Here is a 27,285-nt window from a genome sequence, read left to right as displayed (position 1 = left end):
CCTGGGAGGTGGAGGTTGCAGTGAGCCAAGATCATGCCACTGCACTCCAGCCTACACAACAGAGCAAGACTCCACTAAAGAAAAGAAAAAAGATGAGGGAAGGGGAGGAAGTTGGGCAGCCAGGTGCAGTGGCTCATGCCTAAAACCCCAGTGCTTTGAGAGGCCAAGGCGGGTGGATCACTTGAGGTCAGGAGTTCAAGACCAGCCTGGCCAACTTGGTGAAACTCCATCTCTACTAAAAATACAAAAATTAGCCAGGGTTGGTGGTGCATGCCTGTCATACCAGTTACTCAGGAGGCTGAGGCAGGAGAATCGCTTGAACCTGGTAAGTGGAGGTTGCAGTGAGCGGAGATTGTGCTATTGCACTCCAGCCTGGGTGACACAGGGAGACTCTGTCTCAAAAAAAAAGGTGGGCATGTTCCCGGGCCATCAGCCCCCACACTACCCTTCCTGGTTCCAGGGGAACTCCAATGGCCAGGATATTCATTGTGTTAATAAATACACAGCATATACTGTGTGCTGTACATGTTACACATCACAGTGTATTTGGTCCCCAACAAAGCGCTATGAGGCAGGCAGTATTATCACCCCCATTTCCCAGGGGGGCAAAATTGAGGCTGAGAGAGCTTGTGGAACCTGTCTGGATCACCCACATAGTGTGCGGTGGAGCCTGAACACTGAACGTGACTGCATTTCTTATGCAACTTCATCCCAGTCCCTGACCCCAAACCACCAGGGTGTCCCCTAAGAGATGATGTGCTTGGTTTTCCTTTTTTTTTTGAAACAGACTCTTGCTCTGTCACCCTGGAGGGCAGTGGTGCGATCTCAGCTCACTGCAAGCTCTGCCTCCCGGATTCAAACATCTCTCCTGCCTCAGCCTCCCGAGTAGCTGGGATTATAGGCGCCCGCCACCACGCCTGGTTAATTTTTATTTTTAGTAGAGATGGGGTTTCACCATATTGGCCAGGCTGGCCTTGAACTCCTGACCTCAGGTGATCCACTCACCTCAGCCTCCCAAAGTCCTGGGATGACAGATGTGAGCCACTGTGCCCAGCCAATGTGCGTTGGTTTTCATCCAGATCATTCTCTGTTGTGATGGAAACTCAGGTTGCCAAGGACTGAAGACAGCATCATCGGGTGGTGACTCAGGCCTCCACCTGCAGAATTGTCACTAGCGCCTGGCACCAGAGCTCTGTCCTTGGTCCACTCCTGGCCCACCTGACTTACCAGTGGCCTCCAGGCAACCCATAAGAGCTTGCAGAGGGCTTCTGTGTCCATCAGCTGGACTCACCACAGCCCTGGAATCTAAGCAGAGCGAGCACAGTGACCCTTATTCTACAGACAAGCTGAGAGGTACCAGAGAGTGACCAACTGTTTCAAGGTCACCAGCTGGGAAGTGCAATTTGCAGCCAGTGGCTACTGCTTGGCCCCTCGAGAGCTGTCTGTTAGGAGAGCTTGGGGGTGGCAAAGATCGCACTGGCTTCACCCCAGGGTGGGGCAGCAGCAACTTGCACCTCATCATGAAACGTAACAGGCAGGAATGACTCCATCACTCCCCGAGGTTTATTTAAAAGTTATAGAAAAGCATAACCTGGGAGGGGCATCCTTGAACTGACTAGAGTTTTGCAGGGACCCAGAGGGACACACTGGGATGGCTCAGGGTGGGTGGCAAGAAACAGCAAATGAGAGAGGTATCCTAAGTCTTCTCTACAAGAGACACTGGCTGCCCAGGGTTGACGCTGGTCCCTGGAGCAGCAAAAGGCTTAAAATCAGGTCAACTCTCTCTTTCCAGTTGCCAGAGGGACAGGAGGTGGTGGGGGTGGAGAGGGAGGACCAACCTAGGTGCAGGGATTAAGACTTGACCCGAAAAATAGAGGCGTGGGGACAGCTGGGTCTGTAGGGCAATGGTTTTAGCGGAGAAAGATCTGGCCCCTCCTGTGCCGATGGATCCCAGAAATGAGTCGGCTCACAGTCCTGCAGAAGCAATTAGGCCGAAGTGAAATTGATGGCTGTGAAATAATAGTAACGATATGCATTGGTCTCTACCTCCAGTCCCTAGCACACAGCTCCTAAAACCCTTATAAGTTTCTGAGTAATAGGAGTGCTAGAATCTTTTGTGCTGATTTTTTTTTTTTTTTTTTTTTTTGAGACAGAGTCTCGCTCTGTTGCCAGGCTGGAGTACAGTGGTGCAATCTCGGCTCACTGCAACCTCCGCCTCCCAGGTTCAAGTGATTCTCCTGCCTCAGCCTCCCAGGTAGCTGCAACTACAGGTGCCCGCCACCATGCCCAGTCAATTTTTGTATTTTTAGTAGAGACGGGGTTTCACCATGTTAGCCAGGATGGTCTTGATCTCTTGACCTCGTGATCTGCCTGCCTCAGCTTCCCAAAGTGCTGGGATTACAGGCGTGAGCCACCGCGCCTGGCCTTTTGTGCTAATGTTTGGTCTTTGAATTCTGTTTCTGACACAGAGCTCTGGATCCCTTGGAGTTTCCTGGGTAATGGGGACATCTTTTATTCTAATGAGGTGACTCTTGGTGGGCTTCTGGGTGGGGGCTGGTCACCAGCAAGACCAAGCTATTGATTAGAAACTAGGAGCTTTCAGTCCCATTCTCCAGGAAGGGGAAGAAAGTTGGAAATGGAGTTAATTATCCTTCACTCCTATGTGATGAAGCCTCTAAAGAAACCCCTGGTTGGCCAGGCACAGTGGCTCATGCCTGTCATCCCAGAACTTTGGGAGGCCAAGGCAGGTGGATCACAAAGTCAGGAGTTTGAGACCAGCCTGGCCAACATAGTGAAACGCCGTCTCTACTAAAAATACAAAAAAAAAAAAAAAAAATCCAGCCGGGCACGGTGGCTCACGCCTGTAATCCCAGCACTTTGGGAGGCCGAGGCGGGCGGATCACAAGGTCAGGAGATCGAGACCACGGTGAAACCCCGTCTCTACTAAAAATACAAAATATTAGCCGGGCGTGGTGGCAGGCGCCTGTAGTCCCAGCTACTCAGGAGGCTGAGGCAGGAGAATGGCGTGAACCCGGGAGGCGGAGCTTGCAGTGAGCTGAGATCCGGCCACTGCACTCCAGCCTGGGCGACAGAGCGAGACTCCATCTCAAAAAAAAAAAAAAAAAAAAAATCCCTGGTGAAGGCCAGGCGCAATGGCTCACGCCTGTAATCCCAGCACTTTGGGCAGCTGAGGTGGGTGGATCACCTGAGGTCAGGAGTTCAAGACCAGCCTGCCCAATATGACAAAACCCCATCTCTACTAAAAATACAAAAATTAGTCGGCCATGGTGGTGCATGCCTATAATCCCAGCTACTCAGGAGGCTGAGATAGGAGAATCACCTGAACCCTGGAGGCGGAGGTTACAGTGAGCTATGATTGCGCCACTGCACTCCAACCTGGGCAACAGAGTAAGACTCCGTCTCAAAAAAAAAAAAAAACAAATTGGGCCAGGTGCGGTGGCTCATACCTGTAATCCCAGCACTTTGGGAGGCTGAGGCGGGCAGATCATGAGGTCAGGAGATTGAGACCGTCGTGGCTAACATGGTGAAACCTGGTCTCTACTAAAAATACAAAAAGTTAGCCAGGCGTGGTGGCACACACCTGTAGTCCCAGCTACTTGGGAGGCTGAGGTAGAAGAATCGCTTGAACCCGGTAGGCGGAGGTTGCGGTGAACCGAGATCATGCCACTGCACTCCAGCCTGGGAAACAGAGTGAGATTCCATCTCAAAAAAAAAAAAAAAAAAGAAAAAAGAAAAAATCCCTGGTAAGCTGAGGGTACTGGCCTGTAGTCTCAGCTACTCAGGAGGCTGAGACAGTGAGCTATGTGGTCCAAGCTACTCAATGAGGCAGTGAGCTATGACTGTGCCACTGCACTTCAGCCTGGCAGAGAGAATGAGACCTCATCTCTAAAAACAAAAAGCCTGAACTATGGGGTTCAGGGTCTCGTGACCACATCCACATGTGTGGGATGGGTGGTGTACCCCAACTCCATGGGGACAGAAGCTCCTGCACTTGAGTTCTTCCAGTCTTTGCCCACCTAAGCATCTCTTCCATCTGACTTATTCATCCCTATCCTTTGTAATATCTTTCTTTATTTTATTTTATTTTTTTTTTGAGACGAGCTCTCATTTTGTCTCCCAGGCTGAAGTTCCAGTGGTATGATCATAGCTCACTGCAACCTCTACCTCCTAGGCTTAAGTAATCCTCTCACCTCAGCCTCCCAAGCAGCTGGAGCTACAGGTGCATACCATCACAACTAGCTAATTAAAAGAAATTTTTTTTGGGGCCAGGTGCGGTGGCTCAAGCCTGTAATCCCAGCACTTTGGGAGGCCGAGATGGGTGGATCATGAGGTCAGGAGATCAAGACTATCCTGGCTAACACGGTGAAACCCTGTCTCTACTAAAAAAAATACAAAAAACTAGCCGGGCGAGGTGGCGGGCGCCTGTAGTCCCAGCTACTCAGGAGGCTGAGGCAGGAGAATGGCGTAAACCCGGGAGGTGGAGCTTGCAGTGAGCTGAGATCCGGCCACTGCACTCCAGCCTGGGTGACAGAGCAAGACTCCGTCTCAAAAAAAAAAAAAAAAAAAAAAATTTTTTTTTCTTGAGACAGGGTCCTGCTATGTTTCCCAGGCTGGTCTCGAACTCCTCGGCTCAATTGATCCTTCTGCCTCAGCCTTTCAAAGTGCTAGGATTACAGGCGTGAACCACCATGCTCAGCCCCTTTGTAATCTTTTACAATAAAATGGTAAACATAACTAGAGCGTTTCCCTGAGCCTGTGAGCTATTCTAGCAAATGAGCCAACCAGAGGTGCAAGCCCTGACTTACAGCCAATCAGTCAGAAATACAGGTGACAACTTGCTACTTGCAATCAGCATCTGAAATGGGGGCAGTCTTGTGGGACTGAGTCCTTAACCTGTGGGTTGTGTCACTACCTCCAGATAGACAATGTCAGCTGGAAGCAGTGGCTCATGCCTGCAATCCAGCACTTTGGGAGGCCGAGGTGGGAGAATTGCTTGAAGCCAGAAATTCGAGACCAGCCTAAGCAACATGACGAAACCCCATCTCTACTAAATATATGAAAATTAGCCAGGCGTGGTGATGCACGGCCGGTAATCCCAGCTACTTGGGTGGCTGAGGCACGAGAATCGCCTGAACCCTGGAGGCGGAGGTTGCAGTGAGCCGAGATGGCACCACTGCACTCCAGCCTCAGCAACAGAGTGAGACCCTGTCATAAAATATATGTTTTTGTATATATATTTTTATATATTATATATTTATATATTATATATTGTTATACATTATATATTTACATATATTTATATATAATATATTATATATTTATTATATATTTTATAATGATTTATGTAATATAATTATAATATTAATTATAATTAAATATATTAATTGTATATTTATATAATATGTAAATATGTATTATGTTATATATTACATTATATATCATATATATCATATATCTCGTATATCATGTCCATAATATATATAATATATAATATAATAAATATATAACATGTAATTCTATATTTATAGTTTATATATAAATTTATATATATATTATAGAGAGAGAGACAATGTCAGAATTCAATAGAATTACAGCACACCCACCTGGTTCCTGCTGAAGAATTGTTGGGTTTGGGGGGCCCTGGAGCTCTTGGGCCACTCCCCTGGGGCTTCACTTTCGCACTTTAGTGTCTTTGGGCTGGGTCACGGCAGTGGACAGCCACCGAGGACCCTCCCCTGTGAACGTGCAGCGCTGACCACACAACCACCCCTCTTTGGTCCTGGAGGTGAATCTCCTGTCCCAGCGTGAGCCAATCATGAGCCCTCAGCCCTCAGCAAAGGTGATGGATAGGAGACGGTCACATGACCAAGAGTCCTTACCTGAATTAGCTGATGTCAGGAGGGAGGCATTCCTCTTGCTGCTGCTGGTGGGATTGCTAAACTTAGACGATGGTAGTTTGGAGTTTGCAGAACTCAACTTCTTTGCAGCATGAGGGCCTGCTGGAGAAATGGAGAGAGAAATAAGCAAGAGCTCTGCCATCATCCTTTGAGCTCCTGGATCCAGCTGAGCCTGAAGCTGTTGACTGGTTATTTAAGCCAGTGAGTCTCCCATGTGCTTGAGCTTTCCATCTGCACCAATGGGAAGTGTCCTGATTAAAAGAGCTGGACTGGCTGGGTGCAGTGGCTCATGCCTATAGTCCCAGCACTTTGGGAGGCCAAGGCAGGTGGATTGCTTGAGTCCAGGGGTTCCAGTCCAGCTTGGGCAACATGGCACAACCTGTCTCTGCAAAATGAAAATAAAAAATTACCCAGGCATGGTGGTGTATGCCTGTCATCCCAGTTACTTGGGAGGCTGAGGTGGGAGGATTGCTTGAGCCCAGGAACACAAGGCTGCAGTGAGCTGTGATTGTACCACTGCACTCCAGCCTGGGTGACAAGAGTAAAACCCTGTCTCAAGATAATAATAATAACAACAACAACAATAACAATGAGCTGCAGCCAGGCATGATGGTTCATGCCTATAATCCTAGTACTCTGGGAGGCCAAGGCGGGCAGATCATCTGAGGTCAGCAGTTCAAGACCAGCCTGGCCAACATGGTGAAATCCCGTCTCTACTAAAAATACAAAAATTAGCCAGGCGTGGTGGCATGAGCCTGCACTCCTGCCACTCAGGAGGCTGAGGCAGGAGAATCACTTGAATTCGGGAGGCAGAGGTTGTAGTGAGCCGAGATCATGCCACTGCACTCCAGCCTGGATGACAGAGCAAGACTCCATCTCAAAAAATAAAAATAAAAACTAAAATAATAATAATAATGAGCTGGATTAGTGGAGCATGCCTGTAGTCCTGGCTACTCAGGAGGCTGAGGTAGGAGGATTGCTTGAGCCTGGGAGGTCAAGGCTGCAGTGAGCTGTGATGGCACCACTGCACTCCAACCTGGGTGACACAGTAAGACTCTGTCTCAAAATAATAATAATAAAAGAGCTGGACTGGTGGCACACACCTGTAATCCCACCTACTTTGGGAGGCTGAAGTGAGAGGATTGCTTGAGCCCATGAGTTCGAGGCTACAGTGAGCTATGGTCATGCTACTGCACTCCAGCCTGGGCAACAGAGCAAGATCCCATCTCCAAAAACAAAAACTGAACAATGACTCAATAAGTTGGTCATTCACTTGGTGCCCCACTCACCAGCAACTGGCTTTGTGTGGGGTTCAGGCAGGTGTCAGTATTCTGGTCTCCAATTCCCTCCCTCAGGGTCTGAGCCACACATGGGCTTGCAGGCAGGGAGGGCGGGCTCCCTAGATGCCCAGTGGGGGTCTCGCTCACCTGGGAAGGTCTGCGTGTTGTGGCGGAACTTTGCAAAAATCTTATTGCGAGCATCCAGGAGCTTCATGGCTTTCTGCACCTCCTTGTTCTTGGGGTTCCCACACACCTTCCTGTGTCTCTTGGGGAGGTAGAATCTGTGGTGAGCAGAGCAGGGTGCCCAGGTTAGGGTATAGGCTGAGAGCGAGGCTGTGTGTGCACCTCACCCTGCCAGCCCCCACGGCCCCACTCACATTGCAGCAGGCAGATTGCAGCTCCCGCTCACCTCCTGGATCCGATAAGTCCAGGCATGCCGGAGCACAGCCCACCCAATGGGGTAGTGGTAGGCCAGGCAGCAGTCCTCAAAGACACCTGCAACCACACAGCCACCCAGACACTCGCAGCCTTGCCTGTGAACTTGGCGGGGCCAGCCACAGACAAGGGCACCTGTCTGCATACCTGTCTGCTCATACCACAACCCTTCCAGGCCCGCCAGAGGCTGAGGAACAGCCTTAGGAAAAGAAAGCCGCCTGGCTCACCCCTTACCCCTGGATATTGGGACAGCCAGAAGTTGGAGAGGACCCTTGGGTCCCGGCTGGGAAAGGCGTGGAACAAGCAAATGAACGGACCAAGGCCACCTCTACTCCTGCTCTGGGGAAAAGGGTGACTCAGAGTGCAGGTGCACCCTGAGGAGGGGCCAACACCACCCCTCCCCAGCCAAGTTCTACCCTTCTAAAAATGAGCTGATTGGAGCCTCAGCATGGTGGCTTATGCCTATAAACCCAGCACACTGGGAGGCCGAGGTGGGCAGATCGCTTGAGGTCAGGAGTTCGAGACCAACCTGGAAAACATGGTGAAACTCCGTCTCTACTAAAAATACAGAAATTGGCCAGGCGCGGTGGCTCACGCCTGTAATCTTAGCACTTTGGGAGGCCAAGGCGGGTGGATCACCTGAGGTCAGGAGTTCGAGACCAGCCCGGCCAACATGGTGAAACCCCATCTCTACTAAAAAAATACAAAAATTAGCTGGGCATGGTGGTGGGCGCCTTTTTTTTTTTTTTTTTTTTTTTTTCCGGAGTCTCACTCTGTCTCCCAGGCTGGAGTGCAGTGGTGCGATCTCAGCTCACTGCAAGCTCCGCCTCCTGGGTTCAAGCGATTCTCCTGCCTCAGCCTCCTGAGTAGCTGGGATTACAGGCGCCCGCCACCACGACCAGCTAATTTTTGTATTTTTAGTAGAGACAGAGTTTCACCATGTTGACCAGGATGGTCTTGATCTCTTGACCTGGTGATCCACTCGCCTTGGCCTCCCAAAGTCCTGGGATTACAGGCATGAGCCACTGTGCCCTGCTGATGGTGGGGGCTTTTAATCCCAGCTACTCCAGAGGCTGAGGCAGGAGAATCGCTTGGACCCAGGAAGTGGAGATTGCAGTGAGCCGACTTCGTGCCATTGCACTTCAGCCTGGGCGACAATAGCAAAACTCCGTCTCAATAAAACAAAACAAAACAAAACACCAACCAACCAACCAAACAAAAAAAAAGTGTTAATACAAAGTATGGAGCTCTCAGTAAATGCCAGTTGTCTAGACAAGCAGAAATGAAACCCACAGATGAATTAGACCTAGTGTTGTCTTCGGGGAGCTCCAGGGAGATTGATCTCTACAGAGAGGAGGAAGCACAGGCACTGTGGGGGGGTGCCCAGAGGAGGAGGTGATGCTGCCAGAAAGTTCTGGGGGGACGAGCAGGTGGAATGAATGAGCCGAGGATGAGCTGATGAGATGATGGTGGAAGCTGGGGCACAATTCTCTGTCCAAATGGCCTTTGGAGTTCTCTGCAATCCCACCTCTGCCAGAACTAACCTCCAGAGGTCAAGTCTGAGTCCCTACAGAGCCCAGTCCAGCAGGAGCAGGGAGAGGGAGGACTCAAGCCCTCCAGGTATCTCCCAACCTCGGCCTCTGAGGGCAAGGGGCAGCGCGTTCCGTTGCAACCTCGGGCTGCAGTGCCAGGCAGGTAGTTCCCAAGGCTGGGGGCCAGGATCAAAGGGCCGGGCTGGGCCCGGCTCTGATAGCAAAACAATCAGACCACAGCCCAACCCCCTTCCCGGGCAAAGGCTAAGGACTTGGACCCATCAGACCCAGCCGAGGGCCAGGTGGGGCAGGTGGGGGCAGACAGGACAGGAGGGTGGAGCCCTGGGTCTGCCACGCAGTCAGGGACCCTGCTTTGGCCAGCTGCTGAAACTCAGAGGATGTAGGATCCAATGTCAGGGCTCCCGTGGGGACACCCCAGGCTCAGGAACTGTCCTTTGGCAACTGAAATCCCCAAGTGCCTGCTCTGTGGTAGGGAGTGGGGGAAGAAGGAGCGTTCCCTATTAATAACAGGAACAGTTATTATTGCTGCCGCCAGACACGAGGCCTAGTCTTGTGCAGGCATGAGCTCACTGGACCCTCAAGTCAGAGCCATGCAGTGTGAATTTTAGATTCCCACTTTGCAGCTGAGGAAAGGGAGACTCCTAAAGTTTAGGAAGCCGGGCGCAGTGGCTCACGCCTGTAATTCTAGCACTTTGGGAGGCTCAGGTGGGTGGATCACCTGAGATCAGGAGATCGAGACTACTCTGGCCAACATAGTGAAACCCCATCTCTACTAAAAATACAAAAATTAGCCGGGCATGGTAGCATGTGCCTGTACTCCCAGCTACTTGGGAGACTGAGGCAGAAGAATTGCTTGAACCCAGGAGACAGAAGTTGCAGTGAGCCAAGATCGCACCACTGCTCTCCAGCCAGGGTGACAGAGTGAGACTCTGTCTCAAAAAAAAAAACAAAAAAAACAAAACAAAAAAAACGGTTTAGGAGCAACTAACTCTCAGCTGGACTGCATGGAGGGACCAGGATGGGAATCCACTCCTGTCAGTCTCCAGGGCCCTGATTTCCAGCCCCACCCCTGGCTTGGCAGGATTAGGGTTCTACAATATATCGCTGGCAGTAACTGGCTTCTCTCACAGCTGGAAGCCACCATGTGCTCCCTCATGTCTTTAGGAGTCTTGCGAAGGACTCCATGGGGCTCTCGAAGAAGGAACTGGGAACACTCCATCTCCCCAACCCCATCCCAGGAGCTACCCAAACGCCAGGAGTTCCTGCATGTCAGGAGCAGGAGAATTCAGTGGAGATGGGGCTGGGGAGACCTCTGGAAGAGATAAGAGACAAAAGGGGTGGGGTGGGGGCACGGGGAGATGGGCACTTGGGGGTAGGCATTGCTGATCACAGTACCTTGGGTGTGGACAGTGGGGGCCCAGGCTCCCAGGAAGCCGGCCACCAGGCAAGCCAGGAGCCACAGGTTCATGCTGTAGGCGGGTCCTCCTCCCTGGGCACCCGGACAAATAACCGGGCCACCTGGGGTCCTGGAGAGAAGTGGAAGAGGACTGAGGAAGAGGAAGGGAGTGGGTACTGGGAACACCCCCATCTTAAGCGCCAGGCATATGGCAAGGGAAGGAGGTTGCATAAAATAGGAACAAGTTGTGCTGGTCATCTGAGTCATGTTCAAGGAAAAGACTCACCGATATCCACTGGGTCAAGGGAGCTGATGCCCGCCAGGCTGTATGCCAAGCTCTTCCATCTGCAGGACCAAGACGCTGAGCTTCACTCTTTATAGACAGAGCCCCACCCAGCCACCCCCTGCCTGCCCTCCTCCCTTCCTCCTCCTCCACACCTGCACACTTAGCCTCCGGAATTCTCCCTCCTCTACAGCAAGCTCCGATCTCGACTCACAGGCCCCCTTGCCTCCCCACTCCCCATCCCAGGCTTGCCAGCCAGCACCCTTACTGTCTCCAGAAAGGGCCCTTTTTCCCCTGTTTCCCTCACCTGCACACACCTGGTGGACTCTGGCTGCCTGCAAACAAGGCTCAGACTGCCTTGGGCCCCCAAAGCAAGCCCTTACCTTCATGCTTCCCCCACCCTCAAGCTACCTGTTCCCTGGTGGGTCCCTGACTTTCCCTCTCCTTCCACACCAGAGTTAGGTAACTTAGCACGTCACAGAAATCCTCTGGTTGTGACCACAGGCAAATCCATAGAAACAGAAAGTAAATTATCGGTGGCCATAAGATGGGGGAAGGGGAGAATAAAGGAGTGACTTCGAGAGGGTATGAGTTTCAGAACAAAAGTTCTGAAATCAGATGCGAGTGATGGTTACATAACTCTATGAATATAGTCAGCACGGCACAAGGGTACACTTCCCACCGGTGAACAATCCCAACACGAAATGAACTTTCTAGGCCAGGCATGGTGGCTCAGGTCTGTAATCCCAACACTTTGGGAGGCCAAGGCCAGAGGATCGCTTGAGCCCAGGAGCTCAAGACCAGCCCCGGTAACAGAGAGAGACCTGCGTCATTATAAAAAATTTTTTAAAAATTAACCCGACGTGGTAGTGCATACCTGTAGTCCCAGATACTGGGTAGGCTGAGGTGGGAGGATTGCTTGAGCCCAGGAGGTTGAGGCTGCAGTGAGCCGTGATCATGCCACTGCACTCCAGCCTGGGCAACACAGCAAGACCCTGTCTCAAAAAATGAAAAAAACGGTGACCGGGCACAGTGGCTCACACCTGTAATCTCAGCAGTTTGGGAGGCCAAAGCAGGCGGATCCCCTGAGGTGAGGAGTTTGAGACCAGCCTGGCCAACATGGCAAAACCTCATCTCTACTAAAATTACAAAAATTACTCGAGCGTGGTGGCGGGCACCTGTAATTCCAGCTACTCAGGAAGCTGAGGCAGGAGAATCGCTTGAACCCGGGAGGCGGAGGTTGCAGTGAGCCGAGATTGCACCACTGCATTCCAGCCTGGGCAACAAGAGTGAAACTCTGTCTCAAAAAAAAAAAAAAAAAAAAAAAGAACAAAATAAAAATGGAAGAAATGTTTTGTTTTTGGAAGAAAAACCAGGAGCCCCGGGTAGCCATGCCCTCAGGAAGCAAAGCAAAATTCACTGAGAAGTCATGTCTTCTTTCCCTGGGTCAGCAAGACCCACCCAGGACACAGGGACTAGGGGAGACACGAGGTGAAGATTAGGGAGGGCGAAAGGAGCGCTGCAGAGGCCGCAAAGCTGATTGCTTCAAACTTTTTATCGCCTGCATCCATAGCTACATCTGACCTCTGTGGGTATTTATCACACCCTGAACTGCTTTCTCATTTCTCCCTTTCCACTGGGAGCCCAGAGGCGGCGGCCCCTAGCCTACTTCCCTGCCCCAAACCACATGGCCGGGTCGGTGGGGCTTAGAGCTGGGGCCGGGTCTGGTGGGTGTGGCTTCTAGCCGGGGACGTGACTAGATAGATAAATGACACCTAGAGCCCAGGGGCAGGGCTGGGTGGGCGTGGTTTATGGCTATGGGCGGGGCTTGCTATATAGCTCAGAATGACGGGCAGGGCAGAGTGAGTGGGATTTAAAACAGTGGGCGGAGCCTGACATATAGCGCTTATGGCAAGGGGCCGGGCTTTGTAGGAGGGGCTTAGACTGGGGCGGGGCCTGCACGGTCAGCCCCGCCCCACCAGAGCACCTACGACGGGCCGGGGGCAGGTGCTCTCACCCGTCCCGTTGCTGCGGCCGGAGGCAGCCCCCGGGCCCGGGCGCTGCTCCAGTTCCTCCGCCTCTTGCTCTGGGTGGGTGAGGCTGGACCAGGACGCGGCTCCGCGTGGCTGCGAGCGTGGGGAAGCGGCGTGGCGGGCCCGGCCCAGGCTCTCCGCTACGGCCCACTGCCCCCTACCTGACCAGCCCGCGGGCAGCGGCCAAGACGGTGTTACCCAGGCTTGGGGGAGGTCCCCTACGTGTGAGTCTCCCTCCCTGCCTCACCCCTCACCGTTTGTCCCGCCGGCAGCCTTCACGGGGAGAAGGGGTTCCCAGCAAGGGGGCCCTCCATGGGCCAGCATGCAAGGTGCACTGGGGTGGGCGCTCTGGGGACCCGGGACCCAGGGGTTGGAGCAAGAGACGGGATGATCCGGGAGTCGAGGCCCCGAGTTAAAACCCGGAGTTCTGAGGACCACAATTGCTGTGAATGAAGGCCAGACCTTCACATTCGGGGCAGGACTAGCCTCTTCCATTCCTGCAGCTGCTGGAGGGCATTAAGAGTAATCCGCTATCGGCTGGGAGCAGTGGCTCACACCTGTAATCCCAGCACTTTGGGAGGCCAAGGCAGCAGAATCACTTGAACCCGGGAGGTGGAAGTTGCTGTGAGCCGAGATCTTGCCATTGTACTCCAGCCTGGGCGACAAGAGCTAAACTCCATCTCATAAAAAAAATAAAAATAAAATCCATTATCAGCAGGGGTCCTCTTCTCCACCAGTGTGAAATCAGCACAGCTGGGGGAACAAGTGCCCCCCAACACCGACTTCTGTTCTGCATCTCTGATGATGGGAGCAGTTGAGGGTGGTCTCCATCCTGTAGCTCAGATAAATTCAGAGACTAATATCCCAGAGCCTGCAGGGTTGAGCGGGAAGGCAGGTGTCTTTCTAGACAAGCCCAGTCGGTTGCAGTGGCCAGGTGGTGGGCAGGGGCGATGAGATGTTCTGGGAAGCCTGCACCAGGCACCACCATCTCTGCCCCACCCAGTGGCAGGCACCTCTAGTGGGATGTAGGATGTTCCTGGGTGCTCACCATTGGCCCAACTGTACAGAGGAGGAGACTGAGAGTCAGAGAAGCCAAGTTATTTACTTTTTTTGTTGGCCAGGAAAATCTAATTTTTATTTCTTAAATACTGTGAAGAAAAGAACAGTCCCCCGGTGGGGAAGCGCCATAGAGCAGATGCCTGGGAGGTCATTGACAAAGGCACAGGGGCAATGGGAGAACTGGCAGAAGTGGCGGTCCTCCTGTAGTCACTTTTGCATATCAGACCCCAGCTGCCTGCAGCTCTCCTGAACTCTGGTGCCTCCAGGTCCCTGATGAGACTCTTGGCTTCTGATGAGCCCCCACTGCCCTGCATGGTCACGAGTCTTGTAAGAGCCCCATCTGCCAGGCCTGGACTCCTGTTGTGCCCAGCTGCCTCCCTTTTTTTTTTTTTTTTTTTTAAGACAGAGTCTTCCTCTGTTGCCCAGGCTGGAGTGCAGTGGCATGATCTTGGCTCACTGCAACCTCCACCTTCTGAGTTCAAGCGATTCTCCTGCCTCAGCCTCCCAAGTAGCTGGGACTACAGGGGCCCACCACCATGCCTGGCTAATTTTTGTATTTTTAGTAGAGACCATGTTTCACTGTGTTGCCCAGGCTGGTCTCGAACTCCTGACCTCAAGTGGCCTGCCTGCCTTGGCCTCCCAAAGTGTTGGGATTGCAGGCTTGAGCCACCATGCCCAGCCTCCAGTTACCTCTTTTTTTAAGAGAATTTGGTTATTTGAAAGATCTTTTTTTTAATGTAGGCATTTATTTATTGCTATAAACTTCCCTCTTAGAACCACTTTTGCTGCATTCATTGGTTTAGGTATATTGTACGTCCATTTCAGTTTGTCTCATGTTTTTTGTTGTTTCTGTTTTATTTTGTTTCGTTTTTAGAGACAGATCTCCCTCTATCACCCAGGCTGAGTGCAGTAGCATAATCATAGCTCACTGCAGCTTCCAACTCAAGTGTTCCTCCCACCTTAGCCTCCCAAATAACTGGGACTACAGGTGAGCATCACCATGCCTGGCTAATTATTTTTATTATTTGTACAGATGGCGGGGGTCTCACTATGTGGCCCAGGCTGGTCTTGAACTCCTGGCCTCTGGTGATCCTCTTGCCTCAGCCACCAAAGCGCTGGGATTACAGGCATGAGCCACTGCACCTGGCCTCGAGATATTTTTTAATTTCCCTTTTAATTTCTTCTTTGACCCATTGGTTGAGTAGGAGAGTATTGTTTAATTTTCTCACGTGTGAATTTTCCAGAATTCCTCCTATTAGTGATTTCTAGTTTCGTATCACTGTGGTCAGAAAAGAAAGATTGATATAATTGCAATTTTACTTTTTTTTTTTTTTTTTTTTGAGACGGAGTCTCACTCTGTCACCCAGGCTGGAGTGAAGTGGCACGAACTGGGCTCACTGCAAGCTCCGCCTCCTGGGTTCACACCATTCTCCTGCCTCAGCCTCCCGAGTAGCTGGGACTACAGGCGCCCGCCACCACGCCCGGCTAATCTTTTGTATTTTTAGTAGAGATGGGGTTTCACCGTGTTAGCCAGGATGGTCTTGATCTCCTGACCTCGTGATCTGCCTGCCTCGGCCTCCCAAAGTGCTGAGATTACAGGCGTGAGCCACCGCACCTGGCAATCTTACATTTGTTTAGGCTTGCTTTGTGGTCTAACATGGTCTATCCTGGAGTATGTCCCCTGTGCACTTGAGGAGAATGTGTTCCACTGCTGTCAAATGGAATGTTCTACATAAGTCATTAGTTCCATTTGATCTACAATGTATTTCAAATCCAATGTTTCCTTACTGATTTTCTGCCTGGATCTGTTCATTGTTTTTTTTTTTTTTTTTTTTTGACAGAGTCTCAGTCTGTCACCCAGGCTGGAGTACAGTGATGTTGTTATGGCTCACTGCAGCCTTGAACTCCTGGGCTCCAGCAATCCTCCCGCCTCAGCCTTTCAAGTAGCTGAGACTACAGATATGCACCACCACACCCCACAAATATTTTTTTAAAAATTTTGTGGAGCCGGGCGCGGTGGCTCAAGCCTGTAATCCCAGCACTTTGGGAGGCCGAGACGGGCGGATCATGAGGTCAGGAGATCGAGACCATCTTGGCTAACACAGTGAAACCCCGTCTCTACTAAAAAATACAAAAAACTAGCCGGGCGAGGTGGCGGGCACCTGTAGTCCCAGCTACTCGGGAGGCTGAGGCAGGAGAATGGCGCAAACCCGGGAGGCGGAGCTTGCAGTGAGCTGAGATCCGGCCACTGCACTCCAGCCCGGGCGACAGAGCAAGACTTCGTCTCAAAAAAAAAAAAAAAAAAAAAAAATTTTGTGGAGATGGGGTCTTGCTATGTTGCCCAGGCTGGTGTTTTTTTTTGTTGTTGTTGTTGAAAGTGCAGTACTATTCCTGTATTGCAGTTCAGATCTATTCATATTTCCTTCATATATATTTCCTTTATATATTTAGGTCCTCTGATGTTGGGTGCATATATATATAATTGTTTTATCCTCTTGATGAACTGACCCCTTTTTCATTTTATAATGACCTTCTTCCTCTCGTGTTAGTTTTGACTTAAAAACTATTTTATCTGATACAAGTATAGCTACCCCTGATCTCTTTCGGTTTTCATTTTCAAAGAGTATCTTTTTGCCTCCCTTCACTTTTAGTCTGTGTGTGTCTTTAAACCAGCTGCCTCTTGCTTTGGTCCAGATGCATAGTGGTTGCCCAGCAACCGGAGGAGGAGAAGGAGGTGGGGGGGAAGGAGAGAAGGAGGAGGAGGAAAGAAGGGTTTTTCCAGGATGTCTTGTCAGCTCTTGGCCTGATGTTCGACAATTTGGTTAATTCTAACCCGAACCCTAAGTCCCTGATGTAGCTGAGTCTGCTGGCCCCTGGAAAGTCAGTTCTGAGGGGATCCCCACCCCAAGCTAACCAGAGGCCTCTGTCTTCCAGGGGACAGCTGTAGCAGTGGCCTGGGCAGGGGCCGTGGTTCTCCAGAAGGATTCAGACTACTGGTATTACCAAGCACATGACCTTGGCTTTCGTCCTTGTGCTTGTCCTGCCCGTGCAGAATGTGCGGGGGCCGGACAGCTGGGAAGAGTGTCTGATCCTGGCCCTGCTGCCTGGGGCTGGAGGAGGGGTTGCATGGGAAAGAGAGGGTGGCAGGCCTTGGGGAGAGGGTCCCATAGGGTCCTGAGTCCCTCTTTGAATGTGCTGAGCTCCACTCACCCTTTCCACATCCGTTTTCTAAGTATCCCTTGTGTTCCAGGCACACGCTGGGCCCCAGGGTGATGGCAGTGAGCAAGCCGACATGTTGCAGCTATCAAAGATGATGGTGACTGGCTGGGTGTGGTGGCTCATGCCTATAATCCCAACACTTTGGGAGGCCAAGGAAAAAGGATCACTTGAGCCCAGGAGTTTGAAATCAGCCTGGACAACACAGTAAGACCCACATCTCTACAAAAAAAAAAAATGTTTTTTTTTTTTTTTTTTTTTTTTTTTTTTTTTTGAGACGGAGTCTCGCTCTGTCGCCCAGGCTGGAGTGCAGTGGCACAATCTCGGCTCACTGCAAGCTCCGCCTCCCGGGTTCACGCCATTCTCCTGCCTCAGCCTCCCGAGTAGCTGGGACTACAGGCGCCCACCACCGCGCCCGGCTAATTTTTTTCTATTTTTAGTAGAGACGGGGTTTCACCATGGTCTCGATCTCCTGACCTTGTGATCCGCCCGCCTCGGCCTCCCAAAGTGCTGGGATTACAGGCGTGAGCCACCGCGCCCGGCCTAAAAAATGTTTTTTTTAAATAGCCAGGCAAGGTGGCCTGCATCTGGAATCCCAGTTACTCAGGAGACTGGGGTGGGAGGATTGCTCGATCTCAGGAGTTCAAGGCTGCAGTGAGCTATGATTGCACCACTGCACTCTAGCCTGGGCAACAGAGTAAGAACTCATCTCCAAAAAAAAAAAAAAAAAGATGATGTTGATGTCACTGACGCCTCATGGAATATCTATGTGGGACCATTTGTTATTCATTCAACAAACACTTATTGAGCACTGTCTACGTGCCCAGCACCAGGCTGGGTGCTGGGGACAAGCAGTAAAGGAGTCAGTCCCACGTGCTCAGTGCCTAGTAGCATTGCAGACAAGAGAAGCAGCAAGTAATGAAGCAAGACATTCAGATGTGACTTTCTGCTGACAAGGAAAAAAAAATTTAATTTGAAAAAAATTTGAAAAACAATTTTCAGATGAGGATCACTGTCACCAATGCTGGTATGATTGGAAGAGATTAGGGATGAGTTGGATGCCTTTTTTTTTTTTTTTTTTTGGAGACAGGGTCTTACTCTGTCACCCAGGCTGGAGTGCAGTGGTATGATCTCAGCTCACTGCAACCTCCACCTCCTGGGTGCAAGTGATTCTCCCACTTCAGCCTCCTAAGTATTACAGGCACGTACCACCACGCCCAGCTGGTGGATGCCTTTAAAGAGAGTGGCTTGAGGTAATAAGACCCTTATTAGGTTAAAATTCATTCCCACTTTATAGAGAAAGAACAATCACCTGAGGCCGAGAGAGGTTACATTGCTTGACCAAGTAACTTGACTAAGTTGCTTGTCTCTAAATAAATTAAGTAAGTAAATAAAAACAGGTGCCCAGTGATGCGTGGGGAGCTGGAGACAGAAGACAGATAATACCACTCTCCAGGTGGCCCTCACAGTTAATGGGGAAATTTTTTTTTTTTTTTTCAAGATAATGTCTCTGTTTTGTTTTTGGTTTGGGTTTCAGTTTTTTTGTTTTTTGTTTTGTTTTGTTTTTTGGTTTTTTTTTTAATTGTTGTTTTTTGAGACTGAGTCTCGCTCTGTTGCCAAGGCTGGAGTGTGGTGGTGCGATCTTGGCTCACTGTAGCCTTTGCCTCCCAGGCTCAAGCAATTCTCCTGCCTCAGCCTCGCCAGTAGCTGGGATTACAGGCATGCCCCACCATGCCCGGCTAATTTTTGTGTTTTTAGTAGAGATGGGGTTTCACCATGTTGGCCAGGCTGGTCTCATACTCCTGACCTCAAGCGATCCGCCCACCTCGGCCTCCCAAAGTGCTGGGATTACAGGCATGAACCACTGTGCCTGGCGGAGATAATGTTTCTGTTGCTCAGGCTGGAGTGCTGTGGTGTGACCATGGCTCTCCGCAATCTTGACCTCTGGATTCAAGTGATCCCCCCGCCTCAGCCCCACAAGTATCTGGGATTACAGGCACACACCATCATGCCCAGCTAATTTTGTAACTTTTTGTAGAAACAGGGTCTCCCTATGTTGCCCAGGCTGGTCTTGAACTCCTGGGCTCAAGGGATCCTCCCGCCTTGGCCTCCCAAAGTGCCGGGATTACAGGCCTGAGCCACCTCACTCAGCCTTAGGCTGCCATGCCTCCTGATCAGTGTCCTGGAGGAACATCTGCATCAGGCTGTGGGGATGTGAAGGGCATCCCACCTGTCTCCAGGGGGACCTACAGCTGAATGGTGACCTGAAGGACAACCTGGTGTTAGTCAGAGACCAGTAGGGCAGGACGCTAGAGGGAACAGCCAAGTGCAGAATATCTGGGGCAGGAGGTGCGGGGGTGGATAGCGGAAGATGAAGTAGGCGGGGAGAAGCTATTCAGGGCCTCACATGCCAAGCCCAGAAGGGTGACCTTCATCCAGAGGCCATGAGGGAGCTGCTGAAAAGATTTATTTATTTTTATTTATTTATTTTTGAGACAGAGTCCTGCTCTGTGGCCCAGGCTGGAGTACAGTGGCGTGATCTTGGCTCACTGCAACCTCCGCCTCCTGGGTTCAAGTAATTCTCCTGCCTCAGCCTCCCGAGTAGCTGAGATTACAGATGCATGCCACCACACAGAGCTAATTTTTGTATTTTTAGTAGAGATGGGGTTTCACCATGTTGGCCAGGCTGGTCTCGAACTCCTGACCTCAGATGATACACCTGCCTCGGCCTCCCAAAGTACTGGGATTACAGGTGTGAGCCACTACGCCCACCCTGAATAGATGTATTTAGCCATGGGAGGGTTATGGTCAAGTCTGCGTCTGAGCTCTGCCAAGGTCATCTGGAAGATGCCACAGAGGGTGAGGTGAGGGCAGGGAGAGTCAACAGCCCAGGCATGGTAGGGCATGGTAGTGTGAACCTGTAGTCCCAGCCATTTGGGAGGCTGAGGCAAGAGGACTGCTTGAGCCTAGGAGTTCAAGGTTACAGTGGGCTATGATTGCACCATGGCACTCCAGCCTGGGAGACAGACTCTCCCTCTGAAAAAAATTAAAAAAGGGTTGGGCACAGTGGCTCACACCTGTAATCCCAGCACTTTGGGAGGCCGAGGCGAGTGGATCATCTGAGGTCAGGAGTTCGAGACCAGCCTGGCCAACATGGTGAAACCCCGTCTCTACCAAAAATACAAAAATTAGCCAGGCATGGTGACAGGCGCCTGCAATCCCAGCTACTCGGGAGGCTGAGGCAGGAGAATCACTTGAATCCGGGAGGCGGAGGTTGCAGCAAGCCAAGATTGTGCCGCTGTACTGCAGCCTGGGTGACAGAGCGAGACCCAGTCTCAAAAAATTAAATAATTAATTAAAAATAAAAAAAAGACGTGGGGCGCGGTGGCTCACACCTGTAATCCCAGCACTTTGGGAGGCTGAGGCAGGTGGATCACGAGGTCAGGAGATCGAGACCATCCTGGTTAACACGGTGAAACCCCGTCTGTACTAAAAAAAAAAAAAAAAATTAGCTGGGCATGGTGGCGGGCGCCTGTAGTCCAGCTTCTCGGGAGTCTGAGACAGAAGAATGGCGTGAACCCGGGAGGCGGAGCTTGCAGTGAGCGGAGATGGCACCACTGCACTCCAGCCTGGGCGACAGAGTGAGACTCCATCTCAAAAAAAAAAAAAAAAGGCCTATGTAGTGGCTGGACGTGGTGGGTCACGCCTGTAATTCCAGCACTTTGAGAGGCCAAGGTGGGCAGATCATGAGGTCAGTAGTTTAAGGCCAGCCTGGCCAACATGGTGAAACCCTGTCTCTACTAAAAATACAAAAAATTAGCTGGTGTGATGGTGCGCGCCTGTAATCCCAGCTACTCAGGAGGCTGAGGCAGGAGAATCGCTTGAACCCATGAGGCAGAGGTTGCAGTGAGCTGAGATTACACGATTGCACTCCAGCCTGGGCAACAGAGCAAGACTCCGTCTCAAGGAAAAAAAAAAAAAAGGCCTATGTAGCAAATAATTATTCTTGCTGCACTGTATACAAATAATTAAGCCAAATATAATAAAGCAAACCAGTCCTACCATTATTTGTTTTTTAATAAAGATGGGAAACTGAAGAGTGAAAATTATGTTTAAAAAACTATAGCACACTGGCTGGGCGCGGTGGCTCACGCCTGTAATCCCAGCACTTTGGGAGGCCAGGGCAGGTGGATCACGAGGTCAGGAGATTGAGACCATCCTGGCCAACATAGTGAAACCCCATCTCTACTAAAAATACAAAAAATTAGCTGGGCGTGGTGGCGGGCGCCTGTAGTCCCAGCTACTCGGGAGGCTGAGGCAGGAGAATGGCGTGAACCCGGGAGGCGGAGCTTCCAGTGAGCCGAGATCGCACCACTGCACTCCAGCCTGGGCTAAAGTGTGAGACTCCATCTCAAAAAAAACAAAAACAAAAACAAAAACCATAGCGCACCTGGGGGGAGGGGGAAGGGATAGCATTAGGAGACATACCTAATGTAAATGACTAGTTAATGGGTGCAGCACACCAACATGGCATATGTATACATATGTAACAAACCTGCACGTTGTGCACATGTACCCTAGAACTTATAGTAAAAACAAAAACAAAAACAAAAACTATAGCACACCTGTTGTTACATTCTAGTCTTGCCTAATTTTTTTCAATTTTTATTATTTTCTACAGTTTAAATTATATCTGTTGCAGAAATCAACTCCTGGATACATTACACTCAAGTCAAAGCCTGAAAAGTGGAGAAAGCAACCCCTAACAGCCCAGAAAAATGTCCTATCAATGTAAAAAAAAAAAAAGAAATCTTAATCTGAAAATCATAAAAGATAAGTGGCGGGCAAGGTGGCTCATGCCTGTAATCCAGGCACTTTGGGAGGCCGAGGTGGGTGGATCACCTGAGGTCAGGAGTTTGAGACCAGCCTGAGACAACCCCAACAAGGAGAGGAGCCCCGTTGCTACTGAAAATGCAAAAATTAGCCAGGTGTGGTGGCAGGCACCTGTAATCCCAACTACTAGGGAGGCTGAGACAGGAGGTTGCAGTGAGCTGAGATCATGCCACTGCACTCTAACTTGAGCCATGGAGCAAGACTCCGTCTCAAAAAAAAAAAAAAGATAAGTAACTAAGTGAAAATTACTCACCTTAGTCTCACCCCTACCTCACCAAATACTTTTTGTCACTTCTACATCTCCTTTTAAACCAAATATTAAAACTTTTTTTAATGAAAATTATTTACTACACCACCCTCTGGGAATTGCTTTATCTACTATTTGCAGTAGAACTATATACTATAACGTCCCCTGGGTGGAATATCAGATAGAGAATCTCAATTACTGTAGCATTTGGCTTAGTTATTTTCCTCATATCAGGAATAACAGTTGCTAACAAAAAAATAACACAGGGGTCTTCCCAAACACTTGCCTCTGCCTGTCACTGGGAAAAAAATGTTGCTTCTGTCTCAACCAATCGGACCTAATAAGAAACGCTGCTGCCGGGAGCGGTGGCTCACGCCTGTAATCCCAGCACTTTGGGAGGCCGAGGTGGGCGGATCACGAGGTCAGGAAATCGAGACCATCCTGGCTAACACGGTGAAACCCCGTCTCTACTAAAAATACAAAAAAAAAAATTAGCTGGGCGTGGTGGTGGGCGCCTGTAGTCCCAGCTACTCGGAGGCTGAGGCAGGAGAACGGCGTGAACCCAGGAGGCAGAGCTTGCGGTGAGCCGAGATGGTGCCACTGCACTCCAGCCTGGGCAACAAAGCGAGACTCCGTCTCAAAAAACAAAAACAAACAAACAAAAAAAGAAACGCTGCTGAAGGCTGGGCGCGGTGGCTCCTGACCGTAATCCCAACACTTTGGGAGGCTGAGGCGGTCAGGAGATCGAGACCATCCTGGCTAACAGGGTGAAACGCCATCTCTGCTAAAAATACAAAAAAATTAGCCAGGCGTGGTGATGTGCGCCTGTAGTCCCAGCTACTCGGGAGGCTGAGGCAGGGGAATTGCTTGAGCCTGGGAGGCGGAGGTTGCAGTGAGTCGAGATTGCACCACTGCACTGCAGCCTGGGTGACAGAGCAAGACTCCGTATCAAAAAGAAAGTAAAGAAAAAGAAACGCTGCTGAAAAGTCTAGGACTAATGTTTTTACCCTGCCTAATTATCCTTTTTTAAACATTTTTAACCCACAGAATCACGGCCATTTCGCAGACAACTACCCAAAAACATCTACACACAGTGTTGCTCCTGCAGTCAATCCAAGACCAGAAAACTCTCCGCGCCTCCCCCGCCCCCCCCCCGCCCCCCCCCCACATCAGCAGGAAGTAGCCAGAAAGAACACGTCACGCCTTGTCCTTTTACAACTACAGGGTCTGGAATGACAGAGCAGGAGCACTGTCATCTGGGACAAACCCCGCCAGTTTCAGTTCCAGCTCCCTGTCTAGCCTCTTGCATTTCAAGGAAATCACTTATCTTCCAACCCACAAGCAGCCAGAAAGAGCAGACAGTAAAACACAGATAAGACAGCTCGGGCACAGAGGGAAATAGGGGGAAAGTCTCTTGGGTAACTGCCAAACTTCACCCTCATACAATGGGCCCCAGTAAAACAGTGCGGCCTTACTTAATAAGCACATTCCTTTCCCTTCAGGTGCGCTGAAATAGGGAAGCTAAAGGCTGACTTTAGTGGAGGGGAGGAGGGGGGTATGCCTGCAGCTGCAGGAAGATGTATGGGGACAGACACACAACTCTCCCTCCCAAACAAGTATAACAGAGACACAGAAGCAGTCCAAGCCTCTGATAAACTCTCCCACCCTGAATCAAAAACTCAGTCTGGGCCGGGCACGGTGGCTCATGCCTGTAATCCCTGCACTTTGGGAGACTGAGGTGGGCAGATCATGAGGTAAAGAGTTTGAGACCAGCCTGGTCAACATGGTGAAACCCTGTCTCTACTAAAAATACAAAACTTAGCCAGGCATGGTGGCACACGCCTATAATTCCAGCTACTAGGGAGGCTGAGGCAGGAGAATCGCTTGAATTCAGGAGGCGGAGGTTGCAGTGAGTCAAAATCCTGTCATTGAACTCTAGCTTGGGAAACAAGAGCGAAACTCTGTCTCAAAAAAAGAAAAATCAAAACCAAAAAAGCAATAAACAGGGCCGGGCACGGTGGCTCACGCCTGTAATCCCTGCACTTTGGGAGGCCAGGGCGCGTGGATCACGAGTTCAGGGGATCGAGACCATCCTGGCTAACATGGTGAAACCGCGTCTCTACTAAAAATACAAAAAATTAGCCATGTGTCATGGCGGGCGCCTGTAGTCCCAGCTACTCGGGAAGCTGAGGAGGCAGGAGAATTGCTTGAACCCAGGAGGCAGAGGTTGCAGTGAGTCAAGATCAGGCCATTGCACCCCAGCCTGGGTGACAGAGCAACACTCCGTCTAAAAAAAAAAACAAAAAAACCACCAAAAACCAGAAACAAACAAAAAACCCAAAAACAAAAAAATCTGGGCCAGGCGCGGTGGCTCACGCCTGTAATCCCAGCACTCTAGGAGGCCGAGGCCAGTGGATCACAAGGTCAGGAGATTGAGAACATCCTGGCTAACACGGTGAAACCCCGTTTCTACTAAAAAATACAAAAAAACTAGCTGGGCGAGGTGGCAGGTGCCTGTAGTCCCAGCTACTCGGGAGGCTGAGGCAGGAGAATGGCGTAAACCCGGGAGGCGGAGCTTGCAATGAGCTGAGATCTGGCCACTGCACTCCAGCCTGGGCGACAGAGCGAGACTCCGTCTCAAAAAAAAAAAAAAAAAAAAAAAAAAAAGTAATAAGAAATAAAGAATAAAGCTACCATGAAACAAAGATTGGACCCTTGGGTCTTTATAGGAATCACTTTTTTCGTGGGCAGGGATGGCGGTAGGGTCTTCCTCTGTCATCCAGGCTGGAGTGCAGTGGCATGATCACAACTCACTACAGCCTGGAACTCCTGGGATCCTGGGCTCCTGGGCTCAAGTGATCTTCCTACCACAGCCTCCCAAAGCGCTGGGAGTCCAGATATGAGCCACCAGCCTGGCCTTTTAAAAAAATTATTTGGGCTGGGCATGGTGGCTCATGCCTGTAATCCCAGCACTTTGGGGGGCCAAGGCAGGTGGATTATTTGAGGTCAGGAGTTGGAGACCAGCGTGGCCAACATGGTGAAACTCCATCTCCACTAAAAATACCAAAAAACTAGCTGGGCGTGGTGGTGCATGTCTGTAATTCCAGCTACTTGGGAGGCTGAGGCAGGAGAATCACTTGAACCCACGAGGCGGAAGTTGCAGTGAGCCAAGATCAAGCCACTGTACTCCAGCCTGGATGACAGAGACAGAGTCCATCAGAAAATAAATTAAATAAATAAATTGGAGAGAATACGAGTCACTTCGTCTGCTTCTCCACCTCCCTAGCGAAGCTCTCTATGGCATAAAGCTTGAAGGAATGTGGTCCACCTAAGCCCTGACTCCGAAACCTTTTTCCATTGAGTTCCCCCATCTCCTAGGAGATGCTTGTCACGGCCAGCAGCTCTGCCAGGTTACAAAGCTCGTGCCAGGAAGGGCAAATGCCAGTCTGACTGCCCAGCGGCTCTCCAGGGCTGACTCGGGGCTGCAGAGCAGAGGCTGGTATGAGTCTCCTGTGGCTGCTGAAACAAATGACCAGAAACAGAGCAGCTTAAAGCAACACAGACTTATGATTTTACAGCACTGGAGGTCAGATGTCCTAAAATTAAGGCGTTGATGAGGCTGGTTCCTCCTGGAAGCTCCATTTACAGCCTTTCCCAGCTTCTAGAGGTACCCACAGCTCTCATCTTGGGGCCCCTTCTTCCACCTTCACAGCTAGCAGCACGGCCTCTTCCAGTCTCTTTCTGACGGTGACCCTCCTGCCTCCTCCCTTTTTTTTTTTTTTCTCTGAGACAGAGTGTTGCTCTATAGCCAAGGCTGGAGTGCAATGGCTCCATCTAGCAGCAACCTCTGCCCCCCGAGTTCAAGCGATTCTCCTGCCTCAGCCTCCCAAGTAGCTGGGATTGCAGGCATGCGCCACCACGTCCAGCTAATTTTGTATTTTTAGTAGAGACAGGGTTTCTCCATGTTGGACAGGCTGGTCTTGAACTCCCAACCTCGTGATCCGCTTGCCTCAGCCTCCCAAAGTGCTGGGATTACAGGCATGAGCCAGAAAGACCAGCTTTTTTTTTTTTTTTTTTTGAGACAGAGTCTTGCTCTGTAGCCAAGGCTGAAGTGCAGTGGCTCAATCTCAGCGCACTGCAACCTCTGCCCCCACCCCGCCCCCCGAGTTCAAGCAATTCTCCTGCCCCAGCCTCTCAAGTACAACTGGGACTACAGGCATGTGCCACCACGCCTGGCTAATTTTTGTATTTTTACTAGAGTTGGGGTTTCACCTTGTTGGCCAGACTGGTCTCAAACTCCTGGCATCAAGGGATCCACCTGCCTTGGCCTCCCAAAGTGCTGGGATTATAGGTATGAGCCACTGCAACCAGCCCCTGCTAATTTTTTTTTTTTTTGATATGAGTCTCGCTCTGTCACCAGGCTGGAGTGCAGCGGTGCAATCTCGGCTCACTGCAACTTCCACTTCCCGGGTTCAAGCGATTCTCCTCCCTCAGCCTCCTGAGTAGCTGGGACTACAGGCACATGCCAACACACCCAGCTAATTTTTGTATTTTTACTAGACACGGGGTTTAACCATGTTGGCCAGGATGGTCTTGATCTCTTGACCTCATGATCCGCCCACCTCAGCCTCCCAGAATGTTGGGATTACAGGCGTGAGCCACCGCGCCAGGCCCCAGCTAATTTTTAAAAATATTTTGTAGAGGCCGGGCGCGGTGGCTCAAGCCTGTAATCCCAGCACTTTGGGAGGCCGAGACAGGCAGATCACGAGGTCAGGTGATCGAGACCATCCTGGCTAACATGGTGAAACCCCGTCTCTACTAAAAAAAATACAAAAAACTAGCCGGGCGAGGTGGCGGGCGCCTGTAGTCCCAGCTACTTGGGAGGCTGAGGCAGGAGAATGGCGTGAACCCGGGAGGCGGAGCTTGCAGTGAGCTGAGATCCAGCCACTGCACTCCAGCCTGGGCGACAGAG

The 27,285-nt window shown here is 50.7% G+C and overlaps 1 protein-coding gene across 3 annotated transcripts; it reads right to left on the bottom strand.

Moving 5' to 3' along the window:
• Positions 1-1,541: 1,541 nt before the first annotated feature.
• On the bottom strand, positions 1,542-11,345 carry LOC112617362 (C-C motif chemokine 25). Of its 3 annotated transcripts, XM_025374127.1 has the most exons (7): positions 11,173-11,345; positions 10,869-10,927; positions 10,582-10,704; positions 7,576-7,693; positions 7,346-7,479; positions 5,901-6,020; positions 1,542-1,974 (listed from the first exon to the last, which is right to left on the bottom strand). In XM_025374127.1, exons 3-7 carry the CDS (start codon positions 10,652-10,654, stop codon positions 1,967-1,969), a joined length of 453 nt encoding a protein of 150 aa, XP_025229912.1. In that variant the 5' UTR covers positions 10,655-10,704; positions 10,869-10,927; positions 11,173-11,345; the 3' UTR covers positions 1,542-1,966. The 3 variants fall into 3 exon arrangements, with proteins under 3 accessions (XP_025229912.1, XP_025229910.1, XP_025229911.1); XM_025374125.1 differs by lacking the exons at positions 10,869-10,927; positions 11,173-11,345 and having other exon boundaries at positions 10,582-10,856; XM_025374126.1 differs by lacking the exons at positions 10,869-10,927; positions 11,173-11,345 and having other exon boundaries at positions 5,901-6,017; positions 10,582-10,856.
• Between the last annotated feature and the right edge of the window lie 15,940 nt (positions 11,346-27,285).

This window comes from Theropithecus gelada, unplaced genomic scaffold, assembly GCF_003255815.1.
Source record: "Theropithecus gelada isolate Dixy unplaced genomic scaffold, Tgel_1.0 HiC_scaffold_16090, whole genome shotgun sequence".
NCBI classification, from domain to species: domain Eukaryota; kingdom Metazoa; phylum Chordata; class Mammalia; order Primates; family Cercopithecidae; genus Theropithecus; species Theropithecus gelada.
The sequence above is the reverse complement of the archived record's forward strand: the minus strand, read 5'-3'. Positions and strand labels throughout refer to the sequence as shown.

Bases quoted from the DNA above. Each gene is read 5' to 3' on its own strand.
- LOC112617362 (XM_025374125.1), bottom strand. From the start codon at position 10,849: ATGACTCAGATGACCAGCACAACTTGTTCCTATTTTATGCAACCTCCT. The intron at 7,694-10,581 runs GTACTGTGATCA...GTGTGGTTGCAG, and splicing joins CCCCACTGTCCACACCCAAG to GTGTCTTTGAGGACTGCTGC. The intron at 7,480-7,575 runs GTGAGTGGGGCC...TGCTCACCACAG, and splicing joins TGCAATCTGCCTGCTGCAAT to ATTCTACCTCCCCAAGAGAC.